Source organism: Phoenix dactylifera, chromosome 17 (genome assembly GCF_009389715.1).
Source record: "Phoenix dactylifera cultivar Barhee BC4 chromosome 17, palm_55x_up_171113_PBpolish2nd_filt_p, whole genome shotgun sequence".
NCBI lineage: Eukaryota > Viridiplantae > Streptophyta > Magnoliopsida > Arecales > Arecaceae > Phoenix > Phoenix dactylifera.
The window spans coordinates 10048779-10065496 of NC_052408.1; the positions used below are offsets into that span (position 1 = coordinate 10048779).

A 16718-nucleotide genomic window follows, 5' to 3' on the forward strand; every position below is an offset into this window, starting at 1 on the left:
ACTCACGTTAGAGTTATATGAAATGAGTAGCCGTTTTTACCAAAAAAAAAAAAATATATATATATATATATATAATCAAAATTGATTTGATGTGGTCAACGGGAAACTACATCTTCCTTGTTCTGCCAGATTCCTTTCCCTTAAATTTTTAGCCAATCCAATCTGCTATCTTAGGTTCTACTTTCTCATGGTTCGAGGGGAGGAAAAAGGATGTCGCCGAGGCCAAAGCTTCCTTACAGGTCATCAAACTCAAATTTTCATCTGGTAATCAAATTCGGACCATACACGAAACCTTCTCAAAGAAGTTCGTTTGGGCCCGCGTCCTGCATGTTACTTCGGTGTTCAGTTTCATAGCAAAAGCAGAACCACCCCCGACATTTAGGCTAGGGTCCGATCAGTTCATGTGCAGACCGCGATAGATGGTGAGAGCTCGAGGCGACTGGATGGTAGCTGGATTTGAAGGATGCGGATCCACCACAAGTTGTTTTGTTTATCTAGAACATGGCCTGAGGATGCCTGCCGACCATGAGTGTATTGGCGAGAAGAAGAATGGGAATCTTCCTATTATACATGGATTGCCCGGAGCTAGAGGAGACGATTAGCCATGTTCTATTACAGTGCCCACGGGCCGCTGCTTATATGTGGCGACAGGCTTCTTTTCCCCTGCCGAGGTCTACTCAGCCTACTAAGGATTTACTCCGGCACTTGAGGGCTGCCTTTCGAGCTCCGAGTTCTGCTACCAGGGGCATTGTTGGTACCTATCTAGCTTATTACATTTGGCTGGATAAGAACGACAGAATCTTCGAGAGCAGGAGGGCCCTTCTGAGAGTTGTGGTGGATAAAGCTATTCCTCGGGCCAGTGAAGTCTCCGAGGCTACTACGACTGTTTCATCTAGATTAGCTAGAGACATTTGGGCTCCCTCTCTGCTGCTATAGTGCCTAGATATGTACTCACATTCTACGAGCCTCCCCTTTGGCCACCTTAAGGTGAACTTTGATGGTAGTCTGTCCGCTGGTAGAGGTGGCATGGGTGTCGCTTTTGTAATTAGGGATCACGAGTCCAGACTGATTGCGGCGGAAGAGCAGCGCACCTTCGAGTTATCTGTTCTAGGAGCAGAGACCAGAGCCGCATGGGAGGGTGTCTTTTATGCGAGGCGAGTTCTGAAGACCCGATGCATCACTTTGGAGGGGAACTCGATGGAGGTGGTTGAGTGAATTTTACAGGAGGGGTCAGGGGCCTTCGACCACCCGCTTCTAGAGAACGTCTGACGGTTGCAACAGGAATATGGCGTCTTTTAAGCTGGGCATGTGCTCCGGAAGATGAATAAAACTGCCGACTAAATCGCCTCCTTTGCTGCGCATCATTCTGCAGAGATTCTCTGGACCTATTATGCACCTATCCCAACACTGCTGTGAAGTATTTTGTTCTTTGACTTAGTAGGTAATGCTCACGCGAGATTACTGTACCAAAAAAAAAAGAAAGAAGAAGAAGAAGAAACCACCTGGAAAAGGATACGATCATCTTGGACATTCCAATAAGCCTGCTGTCTTTAGCAGTGTATTCCAGATCCCCTCATAATCAGATTGATCCTGCTAGATAGATGGAACTTTGTTGCTTGGATTTCATCTCTAATGGAGATTAGAAGCCAAAACAACATAAAATCGTAGCTCAAATACATTGACTGAGATCAGCTATACCAGGAATTGCTACGAAAATGACTAAAAATTTACTTGTGACCCACCCACGCCGTGTAGTGTGTCGCGAACCGCCTATACATGTAAAGCCGTGTTTTATTTTGCAAACTTTGCCATCAACAGAGTTACCTGTATATACAATCAAAGTTTCAAGTTCTTTAGTAATACACTGCTTTTGTATCCTCGTACAACAACCAAAATGGATCTCCTTAGAACAGTCTGAATTGTCTTTTCATGCCATAATATTTTTCCTCTCTCTCTCTCTCTCTCTCTCTCTCTCTCTCTTCTAAATGTTTTTGCAAGCCTCATAATACCTTCCATCAGCTTCTCCTGTTCATGTGGTTTGAAGGTTCTGATGTTATATATATCAGGTTATGATCAACATCTGAACAAACAAAGAAAATAGTAATTTTGAGAAAAAGATCGAACAAGACCTTCTACTTTGATAATCTATATTGAAAGTGTACGGACAAGCGTCTGAGTGTTGAAAGTGCATGAGCATGGCATGAATTTCTAGTTTTTTCAACAATTTACAGGAGATTTTCACCCAACATAAACAGATACCGATGATAAATGAATATCATGAACTACATTTATGAAATGTAGCCTTACCTTTACACTTGTCAACCAGTGCCAGTCTTAAGTACAAAATTTAATGTCTCTGTAGATAAGTACTAATGGGTGCCAATCTGAGAAAAAAATTTGGCGTCCATGCAGATAGATATTAGTATATTACTTGATTGCTAGATTTTATTTGCAGCAAAGCAAGCTTTGACAAGCATGCAAAACTAGTTTAGAAAGGACAAATATGTTCGGGTTATCAATTTTTGACGGCATAGTTTTTGACTAATAAAACTAAATAAGTTGTGCAATACTAGGAAAAAGCACAAGGTATCTATGCATTGATAAACAAATGTGAAGTCCTTAAGGTTTTTGCCGCCAGTATACCACTTTGCATAAACGTCCTTAATATCATTACAGTACTTCTTAACAAATTTCTTGCAAGAAGAACAAAAAATGTATCTACATATAGCTTCAGCTGTCGCTCTCACAAGCTTAAGAACATATTATTTATGCTGCAAACTTTTCCAATTGAAAAGGGACTATTCAAACAGCCATCCACTCTGAAGTTTCACATAATTCACGCATCCAAAGGTAAGGATATGCACGCACATTTGCAATGAAATAAAAAACTCGTAATGAAAAAGAAAGCCTACAATTTGCACTAGTATTGACATGGTAACACGACTTTTATGGCGATAAGCACTAAACTGGTAAATAAATGCAAGGAGAAAATGTCATGTCATTGTAAATATAAAGCAATTCCCTTATAACAACAGCAAATATTCATGCAGAAGAGGGAGTGTAAACCATCAACCATCACCTTCCAAGTTCTACTAACAAGATAAAGGAGACTTTTTCTGTCACTAGCTATGCACTCACATGTATTCTTGAAAAAAGTAGACATTAAAGTTTTATCCACTTCTATTTGCTTTATTCAACAATAAGACAGGTACACTGTATCATTTCTTTGAAGTATTACGTAAGTTCTAATGTGCTGCTACTGTTCACGGTTATCCTAATAGGAAAAGTTTTGCAAGGTAATGCATGAAAAGCTAGCAAAGGAAAAATTTTGCAAGGTAATGGACGAAAAGCTATCTGGATGGGACATGAATCCTTCTTGGATCATTGAAATCGTAACCTTCATTCTTACAGTCTAAACATCGAATGCAGATCATAAAAAACACCAAAATATACCCTCTTCAAAGAACTGAAAAGTTAATTTCAGCATGCCAGACAACAGTTGTACAGAGAAACCTTTCCTGCAAGAACATATCTGTGGCTTGCTAATTAACAAGCAACAGTGCAGTCATGGTGTGCCTGCCGTATACGAGACTCAACTCCACAACCTCAAGATTAAGTTACCTTGCATAATGAAGAAAGCTATGGGAACCAGCACCAAACTACAGAAAGTAATATATCTGCGAACTTCAGAAGGATTCAGCATAATACCAGTCAAAAGCAGCTCCTTGTGTCATTGTCCAAAGATCAGTATTTTCACCTTCAAAATTTTCATAGGCTTTGAAGGAACCAGGAAAAGATTATAGGGTTAACTTCCCACAGATTCATCTCCCACCCCATAATCAATGCTCAACTCTGTTAGAGGAGGGATGTTCTCCATTGCAAAGATCATTAGATGAGGGTATGACTCATTATAGTGATCATAGAGTACAAACTGCACAAACACGTTTGGGCTACAAGAATGGCTCAGGTAACAAGCAGCATTCCTCATTCTCGATACATCTATTGAGAAGCTCAACTCCGGCAAAGAAGGGAAGCTAGGAGGTGTATAATCCGGAAAGACATCAGAAATATCTCCCCATTGCATCCATCTTCCTGGAAACCTACTGGGATGGATCAAACCATCGCCACCAATCTTAAAAATCTCCAACTGCTCCTTTGTCAGCACCACCCCACTAAACTCGCAAACAAATGCTCCCGCCCGGATAAAATCCAAGGACCGGACTCCCCACCCTGTTTCCCTCGACCGGAACACCTCCAGCTGATTCCTGACTCCCTTCTGGCTCACTCGGTTCCTGCAACTCATCGGACATTGGCACAAGGTGCCACACTCGTATATCAATGGCTTCCCCTTCAAAAGAAGCCCATTTCCATCATAAGCAAACTCACCACCATTTCTTCTTGCACAGGAGCAATCAAACGAGCAATTGGATGCACACTGACACCCCCGTCCTCCGTCAACCCAACCTCTCCTATTAAAAACACAACTCGGGTAGAACGGATGAGCGAGATACTCGAAGAGCAATGTCTCCTTGTCATCATCTATATCATTGAAAATGAACACAGGCAAAGTCTCCTTCCCGTTTGAGATGTCAAGGCTCAAGTATCCGACCGGCCTCACTCCCAAAGGATTGGTCTTCAATTCCACTGCAAGCTTAAGCATGTAGCTGCCCATCATTTGCTGGCCTTCAATTCTTACAAGCTTGTACTTATAGACACCGAAGCCGGACTTTCCGGCATCATTCCAGCAGTCAACGACCTTATAGAGGCCATCATAGACATAAACCTTGCCGGAGGGGCTGCAATCGGACTTGGACCCACGGATAACCCGGATCTCGATGCCGTAGTCCACGCTGTGCTTGAGGGCGAGGTTGCCAGCCTTGAGCTCTTGGTCCACTGATTGCCGGGCATCTCGTTTCTCCCTCCCGCCGTGGCCGGTGTAGATAAGGACGTCCCCTCTGTCGTCGTCGTCCTCGTAGCCGCCCGAGACGATGATGCTGGTGGCAATGGGCTCGCCGGTGCCGGTCTGACTGGCCGGTACGTAGTCGATCCCGGCCTGCATCTGCCCATGGAGGCCGACGACGCAGAGCTCCACCCGGTAAAAGAAGACGTCGCCGATCTCGATCCCAGGGATAGACCCGATGATCCGGCGGTCGCGATTGAGCCAGAGGTTCCGGTGGTTCATCATCCCCGCCGCCGCGAGGTCGGCCCGGGCTCGCCGCCCCAGCGGCGGCAACGGTAGCGGCGGCGTCCGCCACGGGGCGGCCTCCGTCCGCTCCTCGGCCCGGCGCAGGAGGTGCCGCAGCGACTCGAAGGTGATCCGGGCACGGCGGACGATGTCCCGGAAGTAGATCTGGTCGGCGGCGGCGACGGAGGAGACCCGGACCATCTCGGCAGAGCGGGGCTTCTTCTTCTTGGGGGAGGCGAGGTCGGCCACGGCTGGGACGATGGCCGTGGAGGATCCGGCGGCGGCATCGGGGACAGGGACGATGGCCGTGGCGGATCCGGCCGCGGCATCGGGTGCTGGGACGATGGCCGTGGAGGATCCGGCGGCGGCATCGGGGGCGGGGACGATGGCCGTGGAACTTCCGGCGGCTCCGGCGCCGAATGGGAAGGCAAGGCGGCGGCGGAGGCCATCGACGTAAGAGGCGAGGTAGCTCTCGGCGCGGCGGAGGTCGTCGGCGACGAGCTTGTCGCCATCGGGTGCGGGGGTGATCCGGCGGAGACGGGGGAGGAGGTCGGCAAGGAGGAAGGGATCAATATGAGGGTTGGGGCTTGGGAGGGGGAATCCAGGTCCATTTCCTGCATTCGAGGGTTCTTGCCGTTCTCCTGGTTCGAGTTTGGGGGAAATTAGTGGGTGAGGTGCTTGGTTTAAATCTAGGAAGGTAATTGGAGGGTCTGGTGGATCCATGGAAACTTGAGATTTGTGTTTGACTTTTCTATGTGTTTTTAGGAATATTTTACTTACCCAAGATGTAGATAGAGAGGGTTGGAGGAAGAGGAGGAAGAACGATCCAGAGTGAAGTAGATGCCCCGCGAAAGTTGCAGCATACTTTCTTCTAAATTTTTATATAAAATAATTCTATCTTTCGTCTATTTATATTTTAAATTATATTAAATAAAATAATAATTTTTAATATTTAAATAAAAATTATAGTAAAAAAGAAGGAATAAAAAGATCTAAAGTAGAGTGGATGCCGCAAGAAAGAGGCAGCATACTTTTCTCCAAATTTTTATATAAATTTATCTTATTTTTTGTCTATTTATATTTTTAGTTATATTAAATAAAATAATATTTTTTAATATTTTAATAAAAATTAAAATGACAAATGGAAATGGTAAGAAATATTTGTTTAAAAAAATATTATTAAACACTTTTATCAGTATACTCAAGAATATAAATCAATTTTATATTTGATTTATAAATTGCCAAAAATCTCTAATTTATCCTCACTATTTTATTACAAAATCTAACATGGATATTTTTCAGTTACACCTTATCTATTTCCAGTGATAATGAAAATAACATAAAAAAGAACTCATTATATGAGTGTAAACGTTGCTTTGATTCCATAGAGGACTTGTCTGGATGGAACAAAGACAACTAGAATTTCCTGTTGCATCATTAGTACTCTAAATAATATTTTTAACTTACAAAAGTATACAAATAGAAGAAAGTAGAACATGCCAACTTCCTTAGCCGGTCATTGTGGTTGTACCAAAAGTGGAACCTTTTTCTTTTTCTTAAAGGAAAGCTTGGAGCCCTTTCTTTAGAGGTAAAAAGTCGATTTAAGAATCTGTATTTCTCTAAATAAATATTTTCTAAGCAATATTTAGATAAGAATTTATCTATATTTTGTTTGCATTGAAAAGTAGCTCTAAAATCTATTACTCGTGCTCTTTAAAAAATTATTTTTTCTGTATTTGTTGCTAATATCTATCCATATTTTCCATAATGCCCTTTATCTATATATATTAGATTATATAATATTATATAATTATAATTATAATATAATATTATTTAATATAATAATAATATAATTTAATGTTAAGATTAGAAGTATTTTGGGAATAAAATAAAATATTAATGGAAAAATAATCTACCTATCTCCCCATGGATAAAACTTTTCTTTAATTTTATGGATAAATACTACTCATAAGAAAATAATTTACCCATTTAGAGAAGCATGAGAATGTGGGTAAATTGGTTAATGGAAAAATTGGCCAACTTTTCAATGATATTTATCCACCTAAGAACGAGCCCTAAAGAATTAATCCTCACTCACCTATAGATGAAATACGAGCTTATATTATCAATTCTATCTCCTAATAAGTTGACCAATTAAACCAGTTGGCACCCACCTCTTAAGTGAAAACTAACTTTGGACTAACTTGCACGACAAACTTTTGAGATGCATGATTGTCATGTTAAGTAAAAAAACTAACCAAAAATCATTTATCAATTTTAAAACTCGCGCTGCATGGAAAACCAAAGTTTTTCTTTGCAACAAACCTAAATTATACACGTATCGAAAAGTTTAAAATAAGTTCACTTTCTATCAAACTTGAAGAAGTTTAGGAAACAATAAGGGAAGGCAATGCCCCTATTGTAGCATATTACCTACAAGCAAGTCATTTATTCCACGATCTTAGTTCGTGGCGATATTGGATATCCATAGATATAAATTGAGATATTATAGGATATTAACGGATATCATATCAATATGTAGACCGAAAGTCTTCAATATCTCAGAAACTGCCTCAACCAAACCCTACATATTGATTAGATAGTATGAGTAAACTATTTACATAATGAAAATTAAACAACTTGCAAGCAAATTAAAGCACGGAATATAAAAGAACTACATACATTTTGCTCATCAGACATTATAATTAATGGCTTTTCTACTGTATCACCACCAAAGCAAACATTTAGATGCTCCATAAAGAACCTCCATCTATCTTTGCACTCAATCTCCACCACACCATAAGCCATAGGAAACAATTTTCTATTCCTATCAATAAAAACTGCACAAAGTAGTATACCACCAAAGGGCCCTTTTAAATGACACCCATCCAATCCCAAAATGGGTCTGCAACCCTCTAAATAATCCTTCTTCATTGCCTCAAAGAATACAAAGATCCTTTTAAACATTGGGGCATGTTTAAATTGCACATGTCTCTCATGTAACTTAATTTTGACCAATATACTAGAATTCTTTGGCCTAAGTAGTTCAGCATATCTAGGAAGCTTGGAATAGGACTTACTATGCTTCCCCTCTACCCCTTTCGGAGCTTTTCTTTTTGCTCTATATAGTTGCATCATGTGAGGCTCAACACCATACTTTTCAGCCAAAATTTGGTACATTAGCTCCTAACTTATATGTGGATCTGCTTTTAAGTGATGCTTTAATACCCTCTATCCATTTCTATTTTGCATTATTATTCTTTATAGGCTTTACACATGTATGCCGGCCCCATAAGGTTTTTAACATGAATGTTCTACTGTCAGGTGTAATGGATGAATAAATTCTCCAATTACATCCCTAACCTAAGCAGTTGGCAGTCACTCTCTTAGGTTCATTCTTATCCCTCTTAAGTTCATAGCCACCTTGGACAACATAATTTCTCGATGCATTCCTAAACTTACACATCCACAAAAAGTTGCCCTTCCTCAAACACAATTTGCCCCCTCTGCGACCTTAAATGGTTTGCCCTATATAATTGGTGAGAAGTTCCTTCTCCTCACCCTATAATTAGACTCCTCATCACCATTCACTAGATCAATTGACTCATTAGAGTTCACATTACTTAGTTGATCATCACTGTCATTATCCTCGAATCTCTCATCATCACCCCCATCAATTGACTTATTCCCATCTATATCATTTGGCTCTTCCTCCATCATCCAATCACCATCATCTGAGTCAAAAAAAGGACAAACATCATCTAACAATTCAGGCACATCATTTTTCAAACCAACATTTACTGGTCCACTCTTTCTACTATCTTTCTCACATCTACGTCCAACTTGAGCTCCAACATCGTTTCTAACTTAAGCTCCAACTTCAACTTCACCTACATCCCATCTAGAAGGGATAACTATAGAAGGAACTGGATTATCAAAATTATCTTTAACAAACAAGTGAATCTCACGAACTCCTTCATCTGTGCTAAACATATGGATCACATCATTGTCATTCTTAATCAAATATCCACTAGTACTGCCACATGAGATAGCAAGATTCACATCTATCTCACCAATTAGTGCATACAAATCAGCCACCATTTTCAAGTATGAATAATAATCTTCGTCTACGTTGTCAATCTAATATTATCGATCCCCATAGTGCATAACCAAATTATGATAAGCCATTGGCCCCCTTGCATAAATTAATCATTATATATTAGTTCATATAAGTTAATAGCTCACTATGTATAAGATGGTGTTCTGACCAAAATGAAATAATTACAAATAGTAACAAGAAATCCTCATAAAACTGATAAATCTCTTGCATGAATGAGGTAAGCAGTCATTATATGATTAATATATAAAAACTAAATGTGTAGATCTTTTCTTTAATTTGATAGAAACTCTATATTCATACTAACCTATATTCTAGTTCAATTTAGTTGACATACAAGGTATCTAATGTTAGTTTAATTTAAAAGAAGGTAAGAGCACAATGTTGCGCATATAGCACAAACAAAGTAAAGAAAATGCTCGATATGGGCATTGTAAAAAATTTCAGTCGATGAAAACTTAGGATAGGACACAAAAAACGACGTTTGAAAAAAGCCACTATTGTTGCTGTAAGCCTGGGCTGGCATAGGAGGAAAGGACCACCAACAGAGTTTATTTTAAAAAAAAAAAATCAATTGAGCTACATTTTAAGAAGTCCAAGTTGACATTTTTTTCCAAGCATATCTAGAATTACAACTAGAGTTGATTTACAACTTGTGTTCATTGATTTTATTTTTTACAACTAGTTAGAGGTTGTTTACAACACCATAAGGGGAAAGGAACCATCTACAGTTATTTTTCTAGAATTTCAGGCAGAAATATTTCATTTTTAACACTAATGCAACCCCAAAGGAACAGGATACGAGATGAACAAAATAGCCTATTTTTTGGCAAAGAGCATCAAAATCCGCTCTTTTTTCCCCAAAAAGTGCAAATTTTATTAAAATAATATAACAGAACCAAGACGAACTTACCTAGCGGTTGGCTCTCTGCTACTTGGATATGCTTAGTCGATCGGAATAACATACAATACCTGTGAGATTAATCGAACAAGATAAGAAATACTAATAGAAAATGACGAGTTAGCAAAGGAAGGTCGGGATCGACGAGTTGGGCATCAATAATATTCAAGAGTACTTTTGTCTTTTTATTTTACATAAACGGTTTGGCAGACCTCATGAAACCTCAGATATAAGCATAATAAACGCAAATTACAGTAGATTTTTATAATTTAATTAAAAATATTTTTTAAAAAATGGCAAATTTATTTTTTTATTTTTAATCAGACAAAATGGAGTCTGGATCCTGCACTTTATCTTTAATCCAACACGTGGCAGAGCGTGAAACCCCTCCTTCCACTGAAATCGAGCGCCTGAACTTCATCCAACTCCCTCCTCCCCGGGTCTCGAGTGCTCTCTTTCAACGTATAAAATAAAATAAAATAAAATCCGCATGAAAAAATTTGAAGCTGAAAAATAAGAATTAGGATTAGTGTTAGAGTTGAGGGCGAGATGAGAAGGGAATTGTAATCTAAGAGAAAGGCAGAAAGGAGAAGATGCAAGGCGGTAATCTCCAGTTCCAAGTGTTCTCGAGAGGCAGATCCCCTCCTCTAACCTTCTTCGCTTCGTCCCCCTATCTTCTTGATCGGACATCCCGGAGGAATTCGATCTCTTGTAAGGCTATTTCTTCTTCCTCTTTCTTCTTTTTCTTCTCTCTTTAATTTCAAATTATTAGTCGGCGGACTCTCGATCTTCCGTTATCTTAATTACTTGACCCATTTAAGTTCTTGTAACTTTTGTTGCTAAGTGAACTTAATAACTTCCAGTTTCATCGTTATTTCTAAAAGTTTGTAATTCTTCCCTCGTTGATTACAAGTTTCTTAGTTGTCAAACCTAAATCTACTGTCTTCTTAATTCTCGAGCCTATTTCGATCTTGTAACATATATTTCTATGTATTGATAGGTGAAATTAAGTAGCAAAACCTTCCAATTTCGTCATACCTGATGTTAAAAGTTCAAATCTTTGCTTTATGCTATATATATTTTGGGAGAAAAATTAAAAAACGAACTCTGCTTTGTTTAACCATTCCATTCCAGTAGATGGGCTTCTCTTTTGATTGCTCCCTAAAAAGTTTTGCAATATGATAGCACCTTATCTTTTGAAAAATAGTGGTCGTAAATTGGTAAATGTTTGCTTGTCTGCAGTAAGGTATGGATGCATGCCCAGGTTGAAATCAATAGGTCGAATCATCAGAGTCCATGCATCCAATATCAATATCGGAGCTGGGAGTTATGGAGGAGAAGGAGAAAGAGAGGACCATCGCAATCTCATGGATGGTTCTGCTAGTGAGACTTCATCTGGATCGTGAGTTGTTCTTCATTAATTCTGAGTGCTGATATTTTTCCTTTGATCAGCAGTGAGAAGAAACTTTAATCTTTCTCAGTAGTGTATTGAAATGACAGAGCAAGCTTATATATATCTCTCATGAAATGGCAGGGATAAACATCTATCAGGAGTTCGCTACCAACTATCTATTGCCAGTGTGCTACTCGTGTGTGCATTAGCATTTTCACTTGTTTTCTTGAAGGGAGGCCCTTCTGCACTTGTAAAGGCACTTGCAAAATCAGGCTTCACTGCTGCATTTACTTTGATCTTTGTTTCTGAAATTGGAGACAAGGTGATTAACTCACATCAACTTGTTATTTCTTGTCTCTTTTTTATGAATGACTACTTGACCTATTTTACATCAAGAACTACTTGACATACTTACCAATATCTTGCCAAGCTGTTATTTTTCCTTGATTACGCATGTATTTTGATTATATTCATTTTCATTCTCTAACTCAATTTAAAGTATAAAAGTAACGTGCTTTTCTTGCCCTCCTATTATTGTTTGTTTTTTTTAAAGTGGAAATGCAGTGTATTTTCTTGCCATGCATCTCCTGGTTATTTGCAAATGTATCATCATTTTCTGTGCTCCTGACATTTGGTTTTCACAGAGAGAAATTTTTTAATGTCTTATGAATTTATAGATAAAAATTTGTGGGCCATTCTTTATAAATAATTCTTTACTTATAATACTAGATCTTGCGTTTAGGTTGATTTGTATGCCTTTATGATGTTTCTCATTGTAATCCAATCCATAATGATGCTGACCCCTATGATGGTAGCTTCTTTTTGTTTCATAGTTATTTATATCTGAATCATTTTCTTTCAGCCATTCAGAATTATTGGAAACTATCAACTTGAATACCTTGAACCAGGTAGTTTCAGATGCTTATGTCAGAATTCCTAGGGAGATGGTCCATCTAAGTGGTTGCTCGTCAATTTTGGGATTCCCACTGGTGTACTTGGCTATAGACACCTGTTGAAAATTATAAACATTTTATCTACAGTCCCTTGAATCTATTAAAATACATGCCCTTGTCTTTTCAGACGAAGTTATTTCAATGATACGATATTGTATCAGTTTTTAGTTTAAAAATTTTAACTACTCTGAATATTTTCTCTGAGAAATTGTAATGCTATTAATGAAATTCTGGAATTTCTAAAGATGTGTTGGATAGTAACTTTTATGGCTTGATTATTTGAGAGTCCATCTTTCTGAAATTTTCATATATTAAATTATTATACATACTAAGGAGAGTATGACTAATCTTTGATGCTCACTGTTATTGCAGACATTTTTCATTGCTGCATTGTTGGCTATGCAATACGACAAAGCACTGGTATATGATCCACCCTGTTAATATTTATATTCTCTTCTTAGTTGTGGTCTCTTCCATTTGAATAGTTGTTTTACTTGTGTATCCCTTTTCTTTTTCCCTTTTTTCTGGGGGGGTGGCGGGGGTGGTTAAAATTTTTGTATATCCTATTTATCACCATTTCACATTAGAGAAACTTAACATCAGTGTTACTGTTTGAAAGTGAAGAAAAGTATTGATGATGAGATTCAACATGCAGTTAAATTGTGTCTCTTGAACAAAAAGATACTGAGATACCTAGACACAGGAACACATTACATCATGAATAATCAACATTGGAAACCCGTATTATGATTGCTATCCACTGACTATTTTTGTCTATTTATTATGGTTGGTGGCATATTGACTGCCAAAATACAAACAATCCAAAATGGGAGCCTGTAATGTCAACATATTATATGAAGGACTTTCTCGCCCCCCTGCTACTCCACAAATGTGATTTACAGTTTGATTTCCTTTCTTTCAGTTCATATCACGATATATAAGCTAAATTCTTCATGCTTAAAGAAGATTAAAAGAATAGTTATTGTGTTTGTGTCCCTTATTCAGCTACTCATTTCCAAAGAGATTAGTATTACTCTTCAAATCTCCAGAAGGATAGGATCCATCAGGATGTTGTGCAACCATTTTGTTGAAGATAAGTGAGACACAGAAATGTCTAAGAAGTCTGCAATCTTCAAGGATATGCAAACTACAAAAGAATGAGTGTGATATACTCATCATTTATTTCAAGTTCTAAGATATGCCTTAGTGTTAATTAACTCATAGACTAATTAAGCTTATTTAAAAATAGCAAATCAGAAAATCAACATTTTGTAGTACTGTAGTTAAACCTTAGGTTAGTACTGTGCTACCGTTTACTTTACCATGATATCTAATGTGAAAGTGTTTTTAACTAATACTTTTCTTTATTGGAGCTCTTTTTCTTTAATAGTTTCTTGTCCATGAGCAGGTTCTATTTGGATCGATGGTTGCTCTTTCACTTATGACAGTCTTATCTGTGGTAATGGGACGGATTTTTCATTCTGTGCCAGCACAGTTTCAGACAAGTAAGTTATGAGTGGTATGCCTATTGAGGAATCAAGAGGTTGAAAATCAATTAAGTTTGAAGTAAGAGAAAAAAATATTGGAACCAGAGAAATCTATTCATGGACATTGTTTTTTTAGGGTAAATTATTCTAGAAGTTAACTAGATGCTTAAGTATTGCAAAGTTTTTTTTTCTTCTGTCGTACAATTTTTATCTTAACAGATAGTTGCAAGTTCTTTAGCCCCCAATTCTTACATCTTGGTGAAATGAAGTTTTGTTTTTGGTGGTAACACATGCATTTTCTTATCATGTTTCTGTTTTGGTCGATTCGAATTTCTATTTACTGGTAATGTTGCTTGCCTATGAGAATTCATTTAGCTTTACCAATTGGAGAGTATGCGGCGGTGGCACTTCTTACATTCTTTGGTCTCAAATCAATTAAAAATGCATGGGAGCTTCCATCAAATGCAAGTAGTAATAAGAAGGAGAGTTCTGACCTTGGAGAGCTTGTTGAAGCTGAGGAGATTGTGAAGGAAAAGGTTAGGTGCCATACAGAGCCCAAGAAGCTTTCCCCACTTTTCTTCTATATATATCTGTTTTTTTCTTTCCTGTTTTCAAGTGAATTTGTGGAAGTGTATGTGCCACGCTTGTTCATGTTAATGATAATGTGGACAATGCTAAGATCATGCTTAACTTTGTCACGTATTCTCATTCTCAGTTAGCAAAACAGAGCCAGGGTCCTCTACGATCATGAATTTTCATGTATGACATACCCTAGACTAAAACTTATGTCAGTGACTAGTTCCTGTGGCAGTGATTACTTCTGTGTTGTAACAAACATAATAATTTTATTTGCTTTTTTTGGGTTATCATGAGAAGAATAACAAAGGTAATCTCCTGGTAATGTTTAGTAGTTTGCTCCGTGACAACATAGATTGCTTACCAATATGTTCTGTATAAAAAATAACCTACTTTTCTCCGTACTCCTTATTGTTCCACATTGACTTCAAATAGTCATGTACTATGTTTCCTACTATTGTTCATTGTCATAAATTGCTTTTTGTACCTTTTGCTGCACGTGATAAATAGCATGTTGAAATAACTCAGGTAGCCAAGAAGCTCATGAGTCCTCTTGAACTCCTTTGGAAATCTTTCAGCCTTGTGTTTTTTGCGGTGAGCAACATCTTTTCGATATCTTTTTCAAATATCAAAGTGAACAAGTACACATTGTGTTAGCTTGAGCAATGCTTAGAGATGAAGTAGAATAAGGATGAGGCATGATGTCACAGTGACTGCTAATGTCACAACTTAGCTTTTGGATTCATTTATTGATTATCATCATCCAAAATTAAATTATGAAACCATTTTCAGGAATGGGGTGATAGGTCAATGCTAGCTACAGTTGCTCTGGGTGCTGCACAGGTGTGGCCATCTGAATGCACCTATTTTATCTTATCTGTCATTTATTGTGGCCGACATGGTTAGTTTTCTTTTATGGCAGGATAATATCATTGATTTCAATTTGATGTTCTTTCTGTAGTCTCCTTGGGGTGTAGCTAGTGGAGCTATAGCCGGTCACCTATTCGCAACATCGATTGCAATTTTAGGTGGAGCATTTCTAGCCAACTACATTTCAGAGAAACTGGTTAGAGTTACTAAAGATTTTTTTTTTTTTTTGGCGGTGCTTCTTTGTTTTGTGCTTCCAAGTGAATTTTAGGTTTTGGAACTAAGTTCCTTTGTTCATATGGAATTTCCTTTGATCAGGTTGGTTATTCGGGTGGAGTACTATTTCTAGTTTTTGCCGTGGCTACATTCTTTGGAGTTTTCTAATACACAGTGCAGACAAAATTATTGTGCAGCCTTCAAAGGAATATTTCATGTTCCAGAAAATAGAACGTTGCAGCTTGGCAAAAGAACAGTTGGACTACCCTGAGGCATATGGTTTTCTCCAAGGTAGTATTAAGCTAGCTGTTATTCAAAGACGTATGACAAGTAGTTTCTTTGCAGTGTATTCATAATTTGTAGCTGCAATGTAATCATAATTGCCAAAATATTATGTTAATTCTTTTTATTAGAATGAAGAGACATTAATCAATTGCTTTGCAGTGAACTGCATGAGAAATTTGGTGTCCCACAACAAACTTAGTCAGATTACTGTTTGATGTCAAACTGCCTGGTAGTGAGAGTCCATATAACATTTGAGAAACTGGGCATTAAGTATCATGATAAATCGGCAAATCATCAGACAAATTGAATATATGGACTGGATTGACACAATTACTGACTTTTTAAGTTCCTGAAATCATCTGATAATTTTATTGCTTCAGGTTGTTTTAGTGTCATGTATATGGTCCAATCTCTGGAATTTTTGATTTCTGCCATTTACTATGACTGGGTTGGAACGGGTCCCATGAAATGAGCAGGTCTGGGCCCGGATTTTGCCTTCGGCTTGTGAAGGATTTTAGCGTATATGCTTCCTGAGAAAGGAAATGTTAGTCCAATTTCAAAAGAATGATGTTGAACAAAAATTGAGCAGCCATATATTGGTAATTTCTGTGTTCCCAATTCCTGCGGTCCGGTGGATGGATACGTACTCGCTATTTGGTAGATCTAACATCAGAAGCAAACAATCTCTGCACCATACTTTTTGGCCGGCGGTAATATCCTTGGCTGAGACTATAGCTT

The 16718-nt window shown here is 38.2% G+C and overlaps 2 protein-coding genes across 3 annotated transcripts; one reads left to right on the forward strand and one right to left on the reverse strand.

Moving 5' to 3' along the window:
- Window positions 1-1773: 1773 nt before the first annotated feature.
- LOC103711879 (histone-lysine N-methyltransferase family member SUVH9-like) lies at window positions 1774-6045 on the reverse strand. The gene is made up of 2 exons (XM_017843971.3): window positions 3709-6045; window positions 1774-2080 (listed from the first exon to the last, which is right to left on the reverse strand). Exon 1 carries the CDS (start codon window positions 5906-5908, stop codon window positions 3806-3808), a length of 2103 nt encoding a protein of 700 aa, XP_017699460.2. The 5' UTR covers window positions 5909-6045; the 3' UTR covers window positions 1774-2080; window positions 3709-3805.
- Window positions 6046-10583: 4538 nt separating this feature from the next.
- On the forward strand, window positions 10584-16151 carry LOC103711878 (GDT1-like protein 2, chloroplastic). 2 transcript variants are annotated; one of them, XM_039114958.1, is made up of 10 exons: window positions 10586-10914; window positions 11446-11605; window positions 11738-11918; window positions 12922-12969; window positions 13958-14054; window positions 14412-14572; window positions 15141-15206; window positions 15405-15455; window positions 15574-15678; window positions 15798-16151. In XM_039114958.1, the coding sequence occupies exons 1-10, from the start codon at window positions 10797-10799 to the stop codon at window positions 15861-15863; spliced, it is 1053 nt and encodes a 350-aa protein (XP_038970886.1). In that variant the 5' UTR covers window positions 10586-10796; the 3' UTR covers window positions 15864-16151. The 2 variants fall into 2 exon arrangements, with proteins under 2 accessions (XP_038970887.1, XP_038970886.1); XM_039114959.1 differs by lacking the exon at window positions 15798-16151 and having other exon boundaries at window positions 10584-10914; window positions 15535-15667.
- Window positions 16152-16718: the final 567 nt, after the last annotated feature.

Excerpts from the sequence above, each read along its gene's own strand:
- LOC103711879 (XM_017843971.3), bottom strand. The coding sequence starts at position 5,908 with ATGGATCCACCAGACCCTCCAATTACCTTCCTAGATTTAAACCAAGCA.
- LOC103711878 (XM_039114958.1), top strand. The coding sequence starts at position 10,797 with ATGCAAGGCGGTAATCTCCAGTTCCAAGTGTTCTCGAGAGGCAGATCC. Across the intron at positions 11,919-12,921 it reads TTTCTGAAATTGGAGACAAG|ACATTTTTCATTGCTGCATT; the intron begins GTGATTAACTCA and ends CTGTTATTGCAG. Across the intron at positions 15,456-15,573 it reads TTGCTCTGGGTGCTGCACAG|TCTCCTTGGGGTGTAGCTAG; the intron begins GTGTGGCCATCT and ends TTCTTTCTGTAG.